The 21,059-nt window shown below is 37.2% G+C and overlaps 1 protein-coding gene across 6 annotated transcripts in view; it reads left to right on the top strand.

The window, feature by feature from the left end:
• RALYL (RALY RNA binding protein like) overlaps nt 1-21,059 on the top strand; it is an 834,129-nt gene that overhangs the window by 767,894 nt on the left and 45,176 nt on the right. For 4 of the 6 annotated variants that reach the window (XM_004276159.3, XM_049700753.1, XM_049700754.1 and 1 more), the window contains one exon: nt 4,138-4,310. The exons of the other annotated variants lie outside the window; for them this stretch is intronic. In XM_004276159.3, the coding sequence (XP_004276207.1) occupies nt 4,138-4,310 (173 nt within the window). The remainder of the gene's footprint in view (nt 1-4,137; nt 4,311-21,059) is intronic. 6 annotated transcript variants of the gene reach the window in all.

Below are 21,059 nucleotides of genomic sequence, written 5' to 3' on the forward strand. Positions count from 1 at the left end.
AAAAAAAAATCTAAAACTAACGCACTTTTCTCACAAAAGAAATGTTGTGGTTGCCCCTCACTCTGACTTAAAAAGTCAACAAAGACTCAAAATAATGCCACTGTTCAAAGGCAGTCCTCCTCCTGCAAGCACCTGAAGACTTCATAGTTTATTTTTCTCCTGGAGACTTGTCAGTTATAAACATGAACAATTTTCCTTTCAGAAATTCTCATACCTCACGATTGATTTTGCCTTAGTGGTGCGGGGCTCTTGTGTAGAATGTTTCAAGGAGGTTTCTTTTAGTTTCTTTGAATTTGTATTTTTGCTACCATGGTGCCAAATTCAAAAATCACTGTGACTCTATGAAAAGAATTTGATACCCAGACATTTATTTTTGTTTTTTTAGTTTCACAAAAATTCATGAATATATTCAACAAATATTTAATTTACATGTAAGCCTCTGAGCCACCAGGGATACAAAAACGTATAAAAAGTTTTCTGCCCCAAAGAAGCTTCAGTAGTAGAGACACAAATGCATGCGTGCGTGTGCACGCACACATGCACTCACAATAAAAAGTAAAAGTGAGAAGTAGAAAAAGAATTATGCAGATAAAGAGACTGTTATGAAGTTAAGAATAAACTAAAAAACTAACTACTAATAAACTACTCATTTCTAATAGAAGTAGAATTAGATAATTATTCATAAAAATAGAACAAGTTGCTTTGTTTCTTTCTATTTCAACAAGATAATAACTGGATCAAAACTGCTTGGTAAACTGTGAACCAACAGTTTTATAAACAAGATATGCTTTCATGTGTGATTTTTTTTTCATGAAACCTATCACTGCTTAGTGATTATAACATTTCCCATTGAGATAATGACAAAAATCTATGGTGGCCACATTACTAAAGCACAGACTGAGTGTATTTCTGTTAAACTCCTATGAATCAATTGCCATTATAATTAAGCTTTTTTCCTCAACCCAGATAATGTCTTCCATGCAGCTAGCTTTCTAATTAATGAATGGATGAATGAGGATGTTATAGGATGTTTTTGCAATGAACTATATTAATACACAACTGCCTTTGAAATAGGTCATCAGAGGAATTACAGGTATGTTGTATATTAATACACAAAACAGAGTAACTTAAAACACTATGTCTGGGCTTCCCTGGTGGCGCAGTGGTTGAGAGTCCGCCTGCTGATGCAGGGGACACGGGTTTGTGCCCCGGTCCGGGAAGATCCCACATGCCGCGGGGCGGCTGGGCCCGGGAGCCATGGCCGCTGGGCCTGCGCGTCTGGAGCCTGTGCTCTGCGGCGGGAGAGGCCGGAGCGGTGAGGGGCCCGCGTACCACAAAAAAAAAACACTATGTCTGTCTAAACAGAAATTAAGGGACCACATCAAAGCCAAAATTGTCTTTGTAATATATGATTCTTAATGATCAGTAGTGATGAATTATTTTGATATGGACAACTTATCTATAGCAATCAAGTAATCAATATAGATTCAACTCAAGAACTATTTAGAACCTCTTAAGAGAACATGTTTTTGTGCCCTTTATAGTTTAAAAAATGCATTCACCTCTTTTTCCTCATTTGAGCATACTGTAGCCTTCTGAAAGATATCATCTTTATGCTCATCTTTTAGAAAAGAAAATTACAGTTAATAGAACTAGTAATTAGCAAAAGTGTGGATCTCAAATCTTATATTCTCTCTAATACCTTATCTCTTCTCTGTATAAGGCATTCAATGAAGGGTACAGAGAACATCAAAATATTTCTTGATAACTGACTACTATTGCACTTTTCACTTTATAAAAGATTGATATCTTTATTATCCCCTTAGAGTGTGATAATGACCTTTTGAGGCAATAGCTCAAGTTTCAAGAAAGCTTAAACACTAATGAGAAAAGGAGAAGACAACAACAGAACTATCTGATACACATTTTGGTTGATGAAAAGAGGAGGGATTGTATTCAACTAAGAAGATCAAGAAAGTCAACTTGGATTCCAAAGATAACTGAATCAAATTGTTACACAAAGCCAAATGAGGACTATACAACTCCGAGATCTGGTCCTACATATATTCTCTGAAAATCCATTACACCTTTTGGACCAGAGATTTTCTAGAGAAAAAAAAAAAAAAAGAAACAATATAACTTTCAACATCAAAAAGTGACGGTTCTTAGAGAACATATATTTCTGAAGTCATTAGAGAAGAAATAGATATGCCAGACCAAATGAATTTCCAATATAATGTGAATTTTAACCAGAAGCCCATTTGTGTGTTATTAACAAAAGAATAAACACAATGACTTAAAATTGAGAAAGTTTGACTTTAGGAAAAGTTGTAATATTAGGGACATGTTTTATAGAATAATAATTATCCAATCCCAGACCTTCATTCCTTTTTCTTTCTTAAAATACCAACACCAGGACTTGAGAGTCAGGGCATTTGAACCAACAACATAGTGACCCAGAGCAGCTAGAAGTGAGGGGGTCACGTGATAAGTACAAAAACCTCTTTTAGGAGAAAGAGTGGAAGATCACACTACAGTAGCCAAATCCATGTGTCTTCCAGGATCAGCGATACAGAGGCAACAAGGTGGAGCATAAGGCATGATTAATATCAGAGGATTCCAAACTTTTCAGTGCTCTCACTAGTCTGCCCATCACAGCTTTTTTTTTTAATTAAAATATAGTTGATTTACAATATTGTGTTAGTTTCAGGTGTACAGCAAAGAACAGAAAAAAACTGGTCTGGAACTGAACCCTGAACCCGCAATATCTCCTTGGAGTTATGCCTGTATTTATATAAGTAACTATTACTACAATTTTAAACAATTTATAGGAGAGGATATCTTCTTACTTATACATAATGTTTATCCATTTATTGATTTACATATTAGTTATGTTTGAAAAGATTTGTGCTGAGTCAAAATGTATATAACAATGCTTATTTTCCTTTTAACTCACATTACAAAAACTACCAAGAATGAATACCCCAAAATATTTTGTCTCTGTAAACTTTCCTTATTGCTGTAAAATATAAATAAATAAACTCAAAGTGCAACATCTTTTAAAACTCGAATAATGGGATAATCATCTGATAAAATAATAATAATCAAAATGAGTGTGAAAAGCACATAGCTTTTGACATAGTCATGTACACATGGCAATAAGAGAAGGAGGTACATAAGATAATCTCATTTATTCAATACCCAGTGCTTCTTGGTATTTTCACAAGAGAAGAAAACCAACCACTAGGGGAAATAATTATTATGTTGTCAGCATAATTCCCATTTGGGCACATTTCTGTGAACGAAATGCACACACCCTGGCATTAGAGGGAATTCCATTAATGTAGAATGTAGCTTCATTTGTTGAGCACTTACTATTTGCAAATCACTAAACTAAACACTTTGATTTACTACTCCAGGTCCTGAAAGTTAAAATCTCTCTATCCTGATTGCGTGGATGAGAAAACTGAGGCACAAGGAGGGTTTATCATTTCAGCGTCGCAAAGCTTGTAAATGATGAAGCTCGACATTGAACACGGGCTCTCTTACACCAGAATTTTATTCTTAACCCTTGTGGTTAACCACATCTACCAACAGAATTTAGAGTAAAATATCAAAGGATTGTTCACATGAACATGTTGTTGACGGCCAACATATCTGCTTTTGTACTTTTTTCCTCAGTTTTTGTCTTCTTCACTTAAGTTTGAACTTGTCAGTGAGAGCATTCTTCATCCTCCTTCCTTGAGTGAACACATTCTATGTTTTATCTGATTTTCTTTTTTTTTTTTTTTGCTGTATTTTCTCCTTAGAGAGGACATCCTTATCAGAAAGAACTATATATAACCAGAAAGATCAATCTGTTTATGTAAATCTTTGTTTCCTTATATACAAGTACCATCGGCATTCCCCAATTTTTTTGCTAATTCTGTTAAAAAATAATATGCTTACATGTAAATACACAGAGATATGAACATAAGTTACATGACTGAATAAATTCAACCTTAACATAATTTACTTTATCTTCCTCACACAATAGTACAGAGTTTACCCATTCATAGACTGTTTTTTCATGGTTTATCCAAATGGCTCATGAGCAACCCAAAGTAGTAGTCATTTGCTTTTTCCCCCCTCCACCAGAAGCTCAGAAGAAGAAATTGGAAGAGAGTATAGAGCTGATCCAAGATGAATGTGTGTCAGAGAATGCAGATCACTCTACAGAGGAGCCTGCTGAAGGAGGGCCAGATGCCGATGGAGAAGAGATGACTGATGGGATAGAGGAGGACTTCGATGAAGATGGGGGTCATGAGCTGGTAGGAACTAAACATTTGGTGTCCACACCCTTTGGTAATAGTACCAGCATGTCAGCGACTCATTCATTCTAAAATATAGATTAATTATTGGGGGCTTATTTCTTTCTTACATGCACATATTTAAGGCAAACTCAGGCAGTGCTTTGCACATAATAAGTGCTCAATATATTTTTGCTAATTTAAAATATGAGGGAATAAATGAATGAACAGGAATATTATATATGAGATTAGGTATATTTACAGCCTCATATGAAAGATTCTCTTTCTCAAATGCTTCATCATGAAAGGAATCTTGTGTTTGTGCAGTTACACATGAACTGTACGTGGGTATAATATCCTGGTAACAAAACAACAATTTACTGGACGATACATGGTTCCCCTCTTATTTAGTAGTGTCACTCACTGATGATAATTATATTAGTTATAAGGCCAACAGCCCTTTTTACACTCTGCTCACTATGATGATCCTTCAGTGTATAGCCAGTTTATCATCTTCAGTGCCTGTGCTGCTTGATAACCAGTTTTTATGAGTTGCGGATTTGACTGAGACTTGATTCTTTACATGTTTTGTTTTCCCCAATGTTGTAATCATTATACTGGTCATTTCCAGATGTTCTTTCCTGTATAAACACACCAGGGACTTGGTAAATATATGCTGATGAGAATGCTACTCCTCATATTTTATCAGCCATGAAATTAAATATACTATCTTAAAGGGACTGACTAATAAGAATAAGGCAAATGTGTGTGTATGTGTGTGTGTGTTGCCAGCTCTCAAGTATCTATGGACTGATTGCATTAAACTTGACTTATCCTAGGTAATATCAGATTCCAATTTGTTTTAATACCTACTGTTATTTAACTGATTTTGTCGTGGTTGTTATTTTGGCATGGTAACTAACCTATCCCTAGTTTCATTTATGGAATTCTATATTGATTTTTAACATTCCAGCTGTTTAAATTGCATGGTACCTTTATTTAAACTTTTCAGATATGAGCCTTTAACAACCACCCTTATTTTTACAAAAGTCTGTATCAGTTTGAAGGACTTGAGTACCTATTTTTAGATCTAGAGTCTGTTGAGCAGGAACTAGAATGAAAGACTAACAAGTTTCTCAGCTTCTCCTTAGGCAGGACTTTAATCCAACAACATAAGTTCCCCAAGCCATTCTAATCAGACTTTTGCTGTCACCGTCTCATTGTGACTGCTTTTGTTGAGATCTCTGGAGGCCTCCATGTTGCCATTACCAATGGTTGCCTCTCCGTTCTTATTTTAATTAACCTGTCAGCAGAATTTGGCTGAAAACTGCTTAGGAGAATTTCTCAGAATACTAGTTGTTCATTCTCATTCACCCGTGCTAGAAACTTTCCCTCCATATTCCCACTAAATAATGGAATAGCCCAGGACTTTGTCATGGGCCACCTTCTCTTTATACACACTTTCACAAGGTAACTTCATCAAACACCAGAGCTTTGAGTATTATTTATAGGCCAAAGATTCCTAAATCTATATTTCTACTTTTCATCTCTTCCTGGAATTCTAATCTCAAGTAGATGCCTCTCTCCTCATAAATGTTCAATAAACAATTGAAACCTAACATGCCAGAAACATTCTTGATTATTTCCAGCCATCTTATTATTTTCCAGCCTTCCTCTTTCTGGTAAACAGCATCATTATCCACACAGTTGTTAAAAACCAAAAAGACGACGATTACCTTTGATTCGCTCCACCTTCCCCCATACATTCTACCTCCAAATCATAGCCCAAAGCTAGTTACATCTCCACTACAGCTAAACTGACTTTTTTGCTTCAGCCCATTCAATCCATTCTCCACATAAAGGGATAAAAATCTTTTTAAACTGTATACCAGATAATGCTACTCCCTTGCTTAAAACCCTACAGTGCTTTTATCACACTTAGAATCAAAATCCCTAAGTGCATGAATTTAAATTGAAATTGGGTGGAAGATGCCAGGAGAGAGAGAGAGAGAACTTGCTGAGGAGAAAGAAAGTCCCCAGTGCTGACGGGAAAGGGATTTAGGACACAGTTTTATGTATAGGCTGACCTTCGACGTGAAGAGGGACACTCTTTCATTGCAACAAACTGTAGTAAGCCTGAGGATTTGGTGGCAGGTGCTTGAGGGAATTCAAGCATGAACTGTAAGTCAGAGGGTGATAATCTCTGGAGAGTGAGGAGAGATTGGCATTGTCACATATTTAAGGAGAAAGGAGAAGATTTGAAGAAGCGAGTATGGAAAACATAGAACATCACTAATTTGGAAAACATAAAGATTGACGGTTAGTGTCCACAGCCAGCTGAGGCTAGAGACCAAGAATTAAAGAGTAGTAGTTTGCAAACTTTAAGGTGCATCAGAATAACCTGGAGTTTGTTAATTCCCATTCCAGATGGTTAAAACACATATTGCTGTCTCATTCCAAGAGTTTCGGATTCAGTATGCTGAGTGTGTCTGGGAATTCACGTTTCTAATGGGTTCCCAAGTCATGCTGATGCAGCCAGTCTGGGGTTCTCTTTGAGAACCACTGTTGATCAGGGAAGGAGGGGAACATAGAAGGGGGCTGAGAAGGAGAAAACAGAGGCACGAAGGGAATAGAAATCCTTATACCATTAAGGACCAGAGGAAAGGAAAGGAAATGAATAAGAGAAAAGCAATTGTTGTACTCAGAGACTGAGATATTTCAGAGGAGTGACAGGTGATGAGAAAATCCATGGGAGGGGGGGATGGAAGTGGGATCATAAGAAAAGTCACTGCATATGAAGAATTCAAGGAACTGAGAGGCTCAGATGTAAGATAGCTCATCTACATGTGCATGAAATCACTCCAAATATCAGATAGAAGTACAAGGGTAAGACAGCTATGAAAAGTCAGCTGGCATGAAAGAGATAGCAAGGCCCATTTTAGTCCCAGATCTGTCACTATCCAATCCAATCGATTCACCTTAAACATAACTTCTCTGAGTCTCAACTTTCTTATCTACAAAATAGTAAGGTTAGGTCAGAAATTTCTAAAATCCATTTTGTTTGATCTTTCCTCTGAGTGAGTCTGTGTTCCAGGAACACCATGTCTGAAAGAGCAACGGTTGAGCATGCAACCAAGGGAACAAAACCAAACCATGGTGTTTGGTTTATGTTCTAAACACACAGAAAGTAACTGATCAGAACTATTTCTGCCTGAATGTTCTCAGGTTTTCTCCCTCAACTCCAGCATTATAATTGGGGGTTTAGCTAATTGGAGGTAAGGATACTATCTCTAGTATCTCATTTCATTTCTAAAACTTGGAAAACAGTTAGTGAGGGTGAGTGTAGTACTCAGTCCCTGCAGTCTAAATGGAGACAGGGGAGTCCCTCCCAGTGATTGGCCAAGAGAAAATTCCCTGTTCTGGTGTCTACTATTTTCTCTTTTCCAGACCACATGAACAAAATCATCCTTGGTTCCTGAAAAGGAAATTAAAAACACAAATCTTCTCTTTTTGAAGAGTGGGTATGATTACAGATTCGGCAAGGATACAGTATAATTAGGTCTTTAGCACATACAGTAGCAACCAAAAGGAAGAACTGGCATCCACGTGCTCAGTCAGCTGCTCAAAGAAAATCTGAAATGAATGGGAAACAAGACTTGTATCTGAAGCAAAGGAGATCCAGCAAAATGTGATAATGGGACAGCCATAAGTGGCGGCACCCCTTGTGGAGCATGCGGGAAGCTGCTCCATATATTGCCTAGATCTAAATATCCAGTTAGTGAAATCGATTTCCATTAAGCAATCCATTCAACTAACGTTCAGGTGCCTACTGTGTGAATCAGATGCTACAAAAATTGTACAGATAACTAAAACTATTGCTTTATGTGTAAAATGAAATGTTTAAGTAAATGGTTCTTTTTCTCAAGTAGCTTAGTGCCTTAGAGAAGACTGATTTCCTCATGTACTTGGACTTCATAATTTATAAGAAGCAAACCAGGGCTAGAAATCTGTGATTCTATAATAATCTATGCCTATATATTTCATTAGTGCCTATCAATTAAGACTTGAATATATTTAAAATTGAACTCTATATTGACGCATTATACATACACTATTAAACTGTTACCATACTCATTTCTGAATAAATCTATTAGTAAATATTTATTGATTGACCACTAATGAGATTTTTGCTATGGGAATAAAGAAGGAAATCATATTTCTTCCACCAAAAAGGCTATCAAGAACTCAACTTGTTTCAAAATGGCAGAGTAGAAGGACGTGCTCTCACTCCTTCTTGCAAAAACACCCAAATCACAACTAACTGCTGAACAATCATTGACAGGAAGACACTGGAACTCACCAAAAATGATATCCCACATCCAAAGACAAAGGACAAGCCACAATGAGATGGTAGGAGGGGCACAATCACAATAAAATCAAATCCCATAACTGCTGGGTAGGTGACTCACAAACTGGAGAACACTTACACCACAGAAGTCCACCAACTGGAGTGAATGTTCTGAGCCCCACGTCAGGCTTTGGAACATGGGGGTTTGGCAACAGGAGGAGGAATTCCTAGAGAATCAGACTCTGAAGGCTACCAGGATTTGATTACAGGACTTTAACAGGAATGTGGGAAACAGAGACTCCACTCTTGGAGGGCACACACAAAGTAGTATGTGATTGGGACCCAAGGGAAAGAGCAGTGACCCCATAGGAAACTGCAGCAGACCTACCTGCAAGGGTTGGTGAGTCTCCTGCAGAGGTGGGGGCTGGCTTTGTCTCACCGTGAGGACAAGGACACTGGCAGCAGAAGTACTGGGAAGTGCCCTTGGAGTGAGCCCACCCAGAGTCCACCATTAGCCCCTGTAGGCTCCAGTGTTGGGTTGTCTCAGGCCAAACAATGAACAGAGAGGAAACCCAGCCCCACCAATCAGCAGACAAAAGGATTAAAGTTTTACTGAGCTTTGACCAACAGAACAACAGCCAGCTGTACCCACTACCAGTCCCTCCCATCAGGAAAATTACACAAGCCTCTTAGATAGCTTCATCCACCAAAGAGCAGACAGCAGAAGCAAGATGAACTACAATCCTGCAGCTTGTGAAACAAAAACCACATTCACAGAAAGATAGACAAGATAAAAAGGCAGAGGGCTATTTATCAGATGAAAGAACAAGATAAAACCCCAGAAAAACAACCAAATGAAGTGAGATAGGCAACCTTCCAGAAAAAGAATTCAGAATAATGATAGTGAAGATGATACAGGACCTCGGAAAAAGAATGGAGGAAAAGATCGAGAAGATGAAAGAAATGTTTAACAAAGATCTAGAAGAATTAAAGAACAAGCAAACAGAGATGAACAATACAATAACAAAATGAAAAATACACTAAAAGGAATTGATAGCAGAATAACTGAGGCAGAAGAATGGATAAGTGACCTGGAAGACAAAATGGTGGAATTCACTGCTGCAGAACAGAATAAAGAAAGAAAGAATGAAAAGAAATGAAGACAGCCTAAGAGACCTCTGGGACAACATTAAACACAACAACATTCACATTATAGGGGTCCCAGAAAGAGAAGAGAGAGAGAAAGGACCAGAGAAAATATTTGAAGAGATTATAATTGAAAATTTCCCTAACATGGGAAAAGAAATAGCCAACCAAATCCAGGAAGTGCAGAGTCCCATACAGGATACCGCCAAGGAGAAGCACACTGAGACACATATTAATTAAACTGGTTAAAATTAAAGGCAAAGAAAAATTATTGAAACCAGCAAGGGAAAAATGACAAATAAAATACAATGGAACTCCGATAAGATTAACAGCTGTTTCCTCAACAGAAACTCTACAAGGCAGAAGGGAGTAGCATGATATACTTAAAGTGATGAAAGGGAGGAAACTACAACCAAGATTACTCTACCCGGCAAGGATCTCATTCAGATTCGATGGAGAACTCAAAAGCTTTACAGACAAGCAAAAGCTAAGAGAATTCAGCACCACCAAACCAGCTCTACAACAAATGCTAAAGGAACTTCTCTAAGTGGGAAACACAAGAGGAGAAAAGGACCTACAAAAACAAACCCATAACAGTTAAGAAAATGGTAATAGGAACATACATATCGATAATTACCTTAAAAGTGAATGGATTATATGCTCCAACCAAAAGACACAGGCTTGATGAATGGATACAAAAACAAGACCCATATATATGCCCTCTGCAATAGACCCACTTCAGACCTAGGGACACATACAGACTGAAAGTGAGGGGATGAAAAAAGATATTCCATGCAAATGGAAATCAAAAGAAAGCTGGAGTAGCAATACACATATCACATAAAATAGACTTTAAAATAAAGAATGTTACATGAGACAAGGAAGGACACTACATAATGATCAACAGATCAATCCAAGAAGAAGATATAACAATTATAAATATATATGCACCCAACGTAGGAGCACCTCAATACATAAGGCAACTGCTAACAGCTATAAAAGAGGAAATTGACAGTAACACAATAATAGTGGGGGAATTTAACACTTCACTTACACTCCAAACAGAAAAATAATAAGGAAACACAAGCTTTAAATGACACAATAGACCACATAGATTTAATTGATATTTATAGGACATTCCATCCAAAAACAGCAGATTACACTTTCTTCTCAAGTGTGCATGGATCATTCTCCAGAATAGATCACATCATGGGGCACAAATCAAGGCTCAGTAAATTTAAGAAAATTAAAATCATATCAAGCATCTTTTCTGACCACAATGCTATGATATTAGAAATCAATTATAGGGAACAAATCATAAAAAAAAAAAATGGAGGCTAAACAATACATTACTAAGTAACCGAGAGATCACTGAAGAAATCAAAGAGGAAATTAAAAAATACCTAGAGACAAATGACAATAAAAACACAACAATCAAAACCTATAGGATGCAGCAGAAGCAGTTTTAAGAGGGAAGTTTATAGCTATACAAGCCTACCTCAAGAAACAAGAAATATCTCAAATAAAAAATCTAACCTTACACCTAAAGGAACTAGAGAAAGAAGAACAAACAAAACCCAAAGTTAGCAGAAGGAAAGAAATCATAAAGATCAGAGCAGAAATAAATGAAATAGAAACAAAGAAAACAAGAGCAAAGATCAATAAAACTAAAAGCTGGTTCTTTGAGAAGATAAACAAAACTGATAAACCATTAGCATGACTCATCACGAAAAAGAATGAGAGGACTCAAATCAATAAAATTAGAAATGAAAAAGGAGAAGTTACAACAGACACCACAGAAATACAAAGCATCCTAAGAGACTATTACAAGCAACTCTATGCCAATAAAATGGACAACTTGGAAGAAATGGACAAATTCTTAGAAAAGTATAAACATCCAAGACTGAACCAGGAAGAATTAGAAAATATGAACAGACCAATCACAAGTAATGAAATTGAAACTATGATTAAAAATCTTCAAACAAACAAAAGCCCAGAGTAAGATGGCCTCACAGGTGAATTCTATCAAATATTTAGAGAAGAGCTAACACCATCCTTCTCAAACTCTTCCAAAAAATTGCAGAGGAAGGAACACTCCCAAACTCATTCTATGAGGCCACCATCACCCTGATACCAAAACCAGACAAAGATACTACAAAAAAAAGAAAATTACAGACCAAAATCACTGATGAATATAGATGCAAAAATCCTCAACAAAATACTAGCAATCAGAAACCAACAACACATTAAAAGGATCATACACTATGATCAAGGGGGATTTATCCCAGGGATGCAAGGATTCTTCAATATATGCAAATCAATCAATGTGATGCACCATATTAAAAAATTGAGGAATAAAAACTAGATGATAACCTCAATAGATGAAGAAAAATCTTTTGATAAAATTCAACACCAATTTATGATAAAACTCTCCAGAAAGTGGGCATAGAGGGAACCTAACTCAACATAATAAAAGCCATATATGACAAACCCACAACAATCATCATTCTCAATGGTGAAAAACTGAAAACATTTCCTCTAAGATCAGGAAGACAAGGATGTCCACTCTCACCACTATTATTCAACATAGTTTTGGAAGTCCTAGCCACGGCATTCAGAGAAGGAAAACAAATAAAAAGAATACAAATTGGAAAAGAAGAAGTAAAACTGTCACTGTTTGCAGATGACAAGATACTATACATAGAGAATCCTAAAGATGCCACCAGAAAACTACTAGAGCTACTCAATGAATTTGGTAAATTTGCAGGATACAAAATTAATGCACAGAAATCTCTTGCATTCCTATACACTAATGATGAAAAATCTGAAAGAGAAATTCAGGAAACACTTCCATTTACCATTGCAACAAAAAGAATAAAATACCTCGGAATAAACCTACCTAGGGAGACAAAACACCTGTATGCAGGAAACTATAGGGCACTGATGAAAGAAATTAAAGATAATACCAACAGGTGGAGAGATATACCTTGTCCTTGGATTGGAAGAATCAATGTTGTGAAAATGACTATACTACCCAAAGCAATCTACAGATTCAATGCAGTCCCTTTCAAATTACCAATGGCATTTTTTACAGAACTAGAAAAAAAATCTTAAAGTTTGTATGGAGACAAAAAAGACCCTGAATAGACAAAGCAATCTTGAGGGAAAAAAAGTGGAGCTGGAGGAATCAGACTCCCTGACTTCAGACTATACTACAGACTTCACTAATCAAGACAATATGGTACTGGCACAAAAACAGAAATATAGATCAGTGGAACAAGATAAAAAGCCCAGAGATAAACCCACGCACCTATGGTCAGCTAATCTTTGACAACGGAGGCAAGGATATACAATGGAGAGAAAACAGTCTCTTCAATAAGTGGTGCTGGGAAAAATGGACAGCTACATGTAAAAGAATGAAATTAGGACACTGCCTAACACCTCACACAAAAATAAACGCAAAATGAATTAGAGACCTAAATGTAAGACCAGACACTATAAAACTCTTAGAGGAAAACATAGGACAAACACTCTTTGACATAAATCACAGCAAGAGATTTTTTTACCTCCTAGGGTAAAATGGAAATAAAAACAAAAGTAAACAAATGGGACCTAATGAAACTTAAAATGCTTTTGCAAAGCAAAGGAAACTATAAGCAAGATGAGAGACAACCCTGAAAGGGAGAAAGTATTTGCAAATGAATCAACAGACAAAGGATTAAATTCCAAAATATATAAATAACACATGTAGCTCAATATTAAAAAAAACAAACAACCCAATCCAAAAATAGGCAGCAGACTTAAATAGACATTTCTCCAAAGAAGCCATACACATGGCTAAGAAGCACATGAAAAGCTGCTCAACATCACTAATTATTAGAGAAATGCAAATCAAAACTACAATGAGGTATCACCTCACATCAGTTAGAATGGGCATCATCAGAATATCTAAAAACAACAAATGCTGGAGAGGGTGTGGAGAAAAGGGAACCCTCTTGCACTGTTGTTGGGAATGTAAATTGATACAGCCACTATGGAGAACAGTATGGAGGTTCCTTAAAGAACTAAAAATAAAATTACCATATGACCCAACAATCCCACTACTGGGCATATACCCAGAGAAAACCATAATTCAAAAAGACACATGACGCCAATGTTCATTGCAGCACCATTTACAACAACCAGGTCATGGAAGCAACCTAAATGCCCATCAACAGACAAATGGATAAAGAATATGTGGTACATATATACAATGGAATATTACACAGCCATAAAAAGGAACAGAATTGGGTCATTTTTAGAGACGTGGATGGACCTAAAGATTGTCATACAGAGTGAAGTAAGTCCGAAAGAGAAAAACAAATATTGTATATTAACGCATATATGTGGAACCTAGAAAAATGGTACAGATGAACCAGTTTGCAGGGCAGAAATTGAGACACAGATGTAGAGAACAAACTTACAGACACCAAGGGGGGAAAGCAGCAGGGGTTGGTGGTGGTGGGATGAATTGGGAGATTGGGATTGACATGTATACACTAATGTTTATAAAATGGATGACTAATAAGAACCTGCTGTATAAAATAATTAATTATTTATTTTTTTAAAAAAGTAAATAAAAAGGAATAATTGCAAAAAAATAAAATAAAATAAAAAAAGAAGGCTATCAGTTACCTGAGGATAAAAGCTACAGACAAAACATACAAAGCCCTCTATTATGATAAGACCAATATGAAAGATGTAATTTACAAATGGGGAATCACATAAAGTATATTTAATATCCAAAATACATTAGATATTTCATATTAGGTAGGTGGTGGGTGGGTGGGTCGATGGATCAATAGATAGGCAGATAGATAAATAGATTTTTTGATAAAACTACTAAAAACTTCACAAGACATTTACCTTTCAAGCTCTTTTACTTTTTCCATATCCACCAAAATTGTAATCCCCTTTTATATAAAATAACATAATCCACAAAGAAGTAGTCTGTGTAAAAATGGAAATTCTATAGAAAAGTGAGTGCTTAATGCTCTGCTAATTCAAAAGGGTGAATGAACTCTCCCCAGGTGTATGGGGAAAGATGAATGAGAAAGGTGACTCTGTACACCTGAGGATATCATGAGCTGTCAGCTACGTTCAGGAGCCTTTGAGAGGCTAGTCAGTGCTTTCCAAAGCAAAGTTTTTGGTGCACTCACATCCAAAGACCCTAAGGTGCTTGCTAAAAATGCTGATATTGACTATCTGAGGAAGAGCTCAGGAATTTGTAGTTTTACCAGGCTGAGGTTTGAAACTATAGAGCTACATCAATTCCCAAAGGAAACTATAGACAGACCTAGCATTTAAATGCATTAGAGAATTTGAGTTGTTTTGAATTCTACTTGTAATTACTTTTGCTGACTACATGCAATCAAATCAGGCAAATCTAGTAAGAATCCACAGTGGAATTACCTAGCTGGATTGTGTAATAGTTGGGCATGAAATCTCATTACTACATTGTAATATATCTTTCAGCATTTAACAAAACATTCAACTAAGCAGTGAGTCACCTGTGCTTAACAAACTCTTGAATTGCTATGCACATTGGGGAAGGTCTGAACCACAAATCCAATGCTATAGTTGAAGAGAACTCAAAGCAGGCTTTCTGATACACCACTGAAAATCTTGAATGTGTAAAGCATTCTGATCAATATTCTTGGCCTTCATGAGCTAGACTGAAAATGTTTCCTTCTCTTTGAAGCTTTTTGTTTCTTTCCTAATGAAATCCTTCACCTGGATGCTCCCCCATATCAACTGTGCTTTGATCTCTTTTTAATATCACCATATGGACTAAACTAGCTAGAGGACAAAAAAGAACTTGGGAGACACATTCCCAACGGTAGTGCCAACTGAATTGGTTAGAGGTATATATCACAAGGGAGCAAGAAAGTGTTTACTTAACCTGTTTGATTTGGGTCTGTATTCAAAACCTTCATCTTGAACTCTGTCAATCCATCATATGCTATCTTCCCTATCCTCCTGAAAACAGATACTAAGGACATAAAGAAAGCCTCCATTCATAATTTAAATAGAGTTAGGGATAGAATGAACAATCATTGTGCATGTGTCCTTCAAGTGACCTGGCCTGGGTGACATGCTTTTGAGGCAAAAATGGCCAAGGCCATGACAGCTAAGTGGCCAGCTCTTCTCAACAGAAATAGGATATGGCTAAGACTTTGAGGCAAAGGGTGTGATTGGCTGACATAGCTGCCCTGGCTTCCCACCTTGGAATCCAGCCTCTTTGGGAGCTCTGATCCTTCTATAATAAATGTTCGTCAGAGTGAATTTCAGACTATTTCTTTTGGCATCTCCCATGATTTCAATCATTTTTATTTTTGCTAAAGAACTCTGCTTAGCTCATTAGGGTGAACTTTATTTTCCTCAGGAGGCTAAATGGCTTAGTTGTTAAAAACATGAACTCTGTCTGCAGTCAGTTAAATTTGAAATTCTGACAGAAGCAGTTCAAATCTCCATGACTTTGTGCAAGCTAGTTATCTATGTCTTTCATCAGTAAAAAGGGATTGATGATAATATATGCCTGATCTGGGATTGTTGTGAAAAGTAAATGAGGTAATATCCAAGAAGCACACGCCTAGCACAAAGTAGACAGTTAAAATTTGCTAAGTGTTTGTGGTTTGTTCTTTAAATTCATTCGTTTAATTTTGCTAACCCTAATGCTTCCATGCCTATGTAGGTATAAATTAGGTCATAGTTAAATTAAAGTCTAACAGCATCATAGGAACTCTTGCATAGTTGCAGTACCTGGCCACCCCCTGTCTCTCCCAGTTGTTTCTGGGAGGTTCCAGGAAGTGTCTCAGCTGTGTGCAGGATCATGTCTGATTATGTGCTCCAGCTGCCTGCCCACCACCTGCTCTCCCCTTGAGGGTACAGTTTTGCCGCAGCCTTTGCTTCTGCCTTTTGTGACAGAACATTGCTCTACGCCAGTAGGGCTGCCTCTTCTGCACCTAAAGATGCAATATCCACAAGGTTCACCTGGAACAGGTTCCTTTCATCTCTCAATGTGAAGCCACACCAGGTTCCAAACTAAAACTTGAAGAATGATTCCCCTCTCTCTAGCTCTAAGTTAGAAGTTGTCATCCAGAGCTTGCATCCTGAACCCACAAAATCCTTGAAGCCCAACAGCTCAAGAAAAGCAGCCTTTTTAGCTGTTGCCTGATATTTGCAACCCCTCCCTGCTTCCACCCTTGTTCCTCTCACATTGCTCTCCAAGAGGCAACCAATTTTGTCCTGTTAAAACTTAAGCCAGGTCATTCCATTTTAAATTCACCAATAGCTGCCCACCTCACTCAAAGTAGAAACATATGTCCTTACAGTGATCTCCAAAGGCCTGTGTTATCTGGTCCCTGTCCGCTCTCTGATGTGGCTCTGAGTTCTCTCTCACTCAGCCCACGACAGCTACACTGGCCTCCAGACACACACCATTCAGCTCCTGCCTCAGAACCTTGGCATTTGATGCAGCCCTGAATGTGGAGATCAGGAAAGTGGAGTCCAAATCATAAAGGGTCTTGATGCTGTGCTAGATGCTTGAAATTTATCCCATAAATTTCAAGTAAGTAAATCAGGAATTGCCTGTACATAACAGAGGATTGGGATGCAGTGTAACCTAGTGGTCTTATGCAAATTTTTCTGGAGTGAGATAGAAGTAGAGTTTCCAGATCTGGCAAATAAAAACACAAGACACCAGTTAAATTTGATTTTCAGATAAAAAATGAATTAATTTCTAATATAATCATCTCCCTAATATTCCATGGGACATACTTCTAACAATATATATATATATATATATTTTTATTTATTTATTTATTTATCATTTATCTGAAATTCAAATTCAGCTGAACTTCCTGTCATTGACCTGGCAACACTCCATAGAAATAGTTTTGACTACTGGCCTTCAATACATTATTTAACTTTTTTCAGCCTCTGTATTGTTATCCATGATATTGGAATAATAACGCCCCCTCATAGGGCTCTAGTAAGAATTAAATGAGATAATTCATGAACTGCACTTAACAAAGTCTCTAACACAACTTAAGAAGCAAATTGCAACTATTGTTATCCTTATTGAGATTATCATTATCATCTCATTTTGCAAGTGAAGCTTTCAATAAAACATTACAAAATTTCTAGCAACATAATCTTTCATATGGAACTTTGTCTTTAAAGTCTCTAGAGAGTCAGATTGGTTTAAAAGCACTTTTTATTTGACAAGAAAGCCTTCGGGAAACAAATATAATATTCTGAGAAGAATCATACTTTGCTTTCATCTTGTTAAAATTTTCTTTGATTTTATACATGCTGGCTTATTCAATTCAAAAGGATGCCTTTTCAAGTGCTTTTATGAATTTTTTAATAAAGATAATGCTAACAGTAGCCTGTGGTGATATATGGCTTTTATTTTAGTTTTTGCTATAGATTTGCTCTGCAGCTCATGTGATCTGGCTCCCGGTTTTTATTTTTCTTAACAACAATTTTATTGGAGTATAATTGCTTAACAATGGTGTGATAGTTTCTGCATTATAACAAACTGAATCAGCTATACATATACCTATATCCCCATATCTCCTCTCACTTGCGTCTCCCTCCCACCTTCCCTAACCCACCCCTCTAGGTGGTCACAAAGCACCGAGCTGACCTTCCTGTGCTATGCGGCTGCTTCCCACTAGCTTTCTATTTTACACTTGGTAGTATATATTAGTCCCTGCCACTCTCTCACTTCATCCCAACTTACCCTTCCCCCTTCCCATGTCCTCAAGTCCAATCTCTACATCTCCTTCTTTATTCCTGTCCTGCCCCTAGGTTCTTCATAATCTTTTTTTTTCTTTAGATTCCATATGTATGTGTTAGCATACAGTATTTGTTTATCTCGTTCTGACTTACTTCACTCTGTATGACAGACACTAGGTCCATCCAACTCACTACAAATAACTCAATTTCATATCTTTTTATGGCTGAGTAATATTCCATTGTGAATATGTGCCACATCTTCTTTATCCATTCAACTGTTGATGGACACTTAAGTTGCTTCCATTTCCTGGCTATTGTAAATAGAGCTGCAATGAACATTTTGGTACATGGCTCTTTTTGATTTATGGTTTTCTCAGGGTATATGCCCAGAAGTGAGATTGCTGGGTTGTATGGTAGTTCTATTCTTAGTATTTTAGGGAACCTCCATACTGTTCTTCATAGTGGCTCTATCAGTATACATACCCACCAACACTGTAAGAAGGTTCCCTTTTCTCCACACCCTCTCCAGCATTTATTTTTTGTAGATTTTTTGATGATGGCCATTCTGACTGGTGTGAGGTAATACCTCATTATAGTTTTGATTTGCATTCCTCTAATGATTAGTGATGTTCAACATTCTTTCATGTGTTTGTTGGCAATCTGTATATCTTCCTTGGAGAAATGTCTATTTAGGTCTTCTGCCCATTTTTGGATTGGGTTGTTTGTTTTTTAGATATTGAGCTGCATGAGCTGCTTGTAAATTTTGGAGATTAATCCTTTGTCAGTTGCTTCATTTGCAAATATTTTCTCCCATTCTGAGGGTTGTCTTTTCATCTTGTTTATGGTTTCCTTTGCTTTGCAAAAGCTTTGAAGTTTCATTAGGTCCCATTTGTTTTTCTCTAGGAGGTGGGTCAAAAAGGATCTTGCTGTGATTTATGTCATAGAGTGTTCTGCCTATGTTTTCCTCTAAGAGTTTGATGGTGTCTGGCCTTACATTTAGGTCTTTAATCCATTCTGAGTTTATATCTGTGTATGGTGTTAGGGAGTGTTCTAATTTCATTCTTTTACATGTAGCTGTCCAGTTATCCCAGCACCACCTATTGAAGAGGCTGTCTTTTCTCCATTGTGTATTCTTGCCTCCTTTATCAAAAATAAGGTGACCATATGTGCATGGGTTTATCTCTGGGCTTTCTGTCTTGTTCCATTGATCTACATTTCTGAGCAACATTTCTTTTTTTGCGCCAGTACCATAATGTTTTGATTACTGTAGCATTTTTTTTTTCTCATATGCGCAGGCCTCTCACTGCTGTGGCCTCTCCCATTGCGGAGCACAGGCTCCGGACACGCAGGCTTAGAAACCATGGCTCACGGGCCCAGCCGCTCCACAGCACGTGGGATCCTCCCAGACCGGGGCATGAACCCGCGTCCTCTGCATCGGCAGGCAGACTCCCAGCCACTGCACCACCAGATGCCTGATTAATGTAGCTTTGTAGTATAGTCTGAAGTCAGGGAGCCTGGTTCCTCCAGCTCTGTTCCTCTTTCTCAAGACTGCTTTGGCTATTCGGGGTCTTTTGTGTTTCCATACAAATTGTGAAATGTTTTGCTCTAGCTCTGTGAAAAATGCCAGTGGTAGTTTCATAGAGATTGCATTGAATCTGTAGATTGCTTTGGATAGTAGAGTCATTTTCACAATGTAGATTCTTCCAATCCAAGAACATGGTATATCTCTCCATCTGTTTCTGTTATTTTTAATTAGTTTCATCAGTCAGTGTCTTATAGTTTTCTGCATACAGGTCTTTTGTCTCCTTAGATATGTTTATTCTCAGGTATTTTATTCCTTTTGTTGCAATGGTAAATGGGAGTGTTTCCTTAAATTCTCTTTCAGATTTTTCATCATTAGTGTACAGGAATGCAAGAGATTTCTGTGCGTTAATTTTGTATCCTGCTACTTTCCCAAATTCATTGATTAGCTGTAGTAGTTTTCTGATAGCATCTTTAGGATTCTCTATGTAGAGTATCATGTCATCTGCAAACAGTGACAGCTTTACTTCTTCTTTTCCAATTTGTATTCCTTTTATTTCTTTTTCTTCTCTGATTGCTCTGCCAAAACTTCCAAAACTCTGTTGAATAATAATGGTGAGAGTGGACAACCTTGTCTTCTTCTTGATATTAGTGGAAATGGTTCCAGTTTTTCACCATTGAGAATGATGTTGGCTGTGGTTTTGTCATATATGGCCTTTATTATATTAAGGTAAGTTCCCTCTATGCCTACTTTCTGGAGGGTTTTTATCATAACTCGGAGTTGAATTTTGCAAAAGCTTTTTCTGCATCTATTGAGATGATCACATGGTTTTTCTCCTTCAATTTGTTGATATGGTGTATCACATTGATTGATTTGTGTATATTGAAGAATCCTTACATTCCTGTTATAAACCCCACTTGATCCTGTTGTATGATCCTTTTACTGTGCTGTTGGATTCTGTTTGCTACTA

The sequence above is a fragment of the Orcinus orca genome, chromosome 17 (assembly GCF_937001465.1).
Source record: "Orcinus orca chromosome 17, mOrcOrc1.1, whole genome shotgun sequence".
Classification (NCBI taxonomy): domain Eukaryota; kingdom Metazoa; phylum Chordata; class Mammalia; order Artiodactyla; family Delphinidae; genus Orcinus; species Orcinus orca.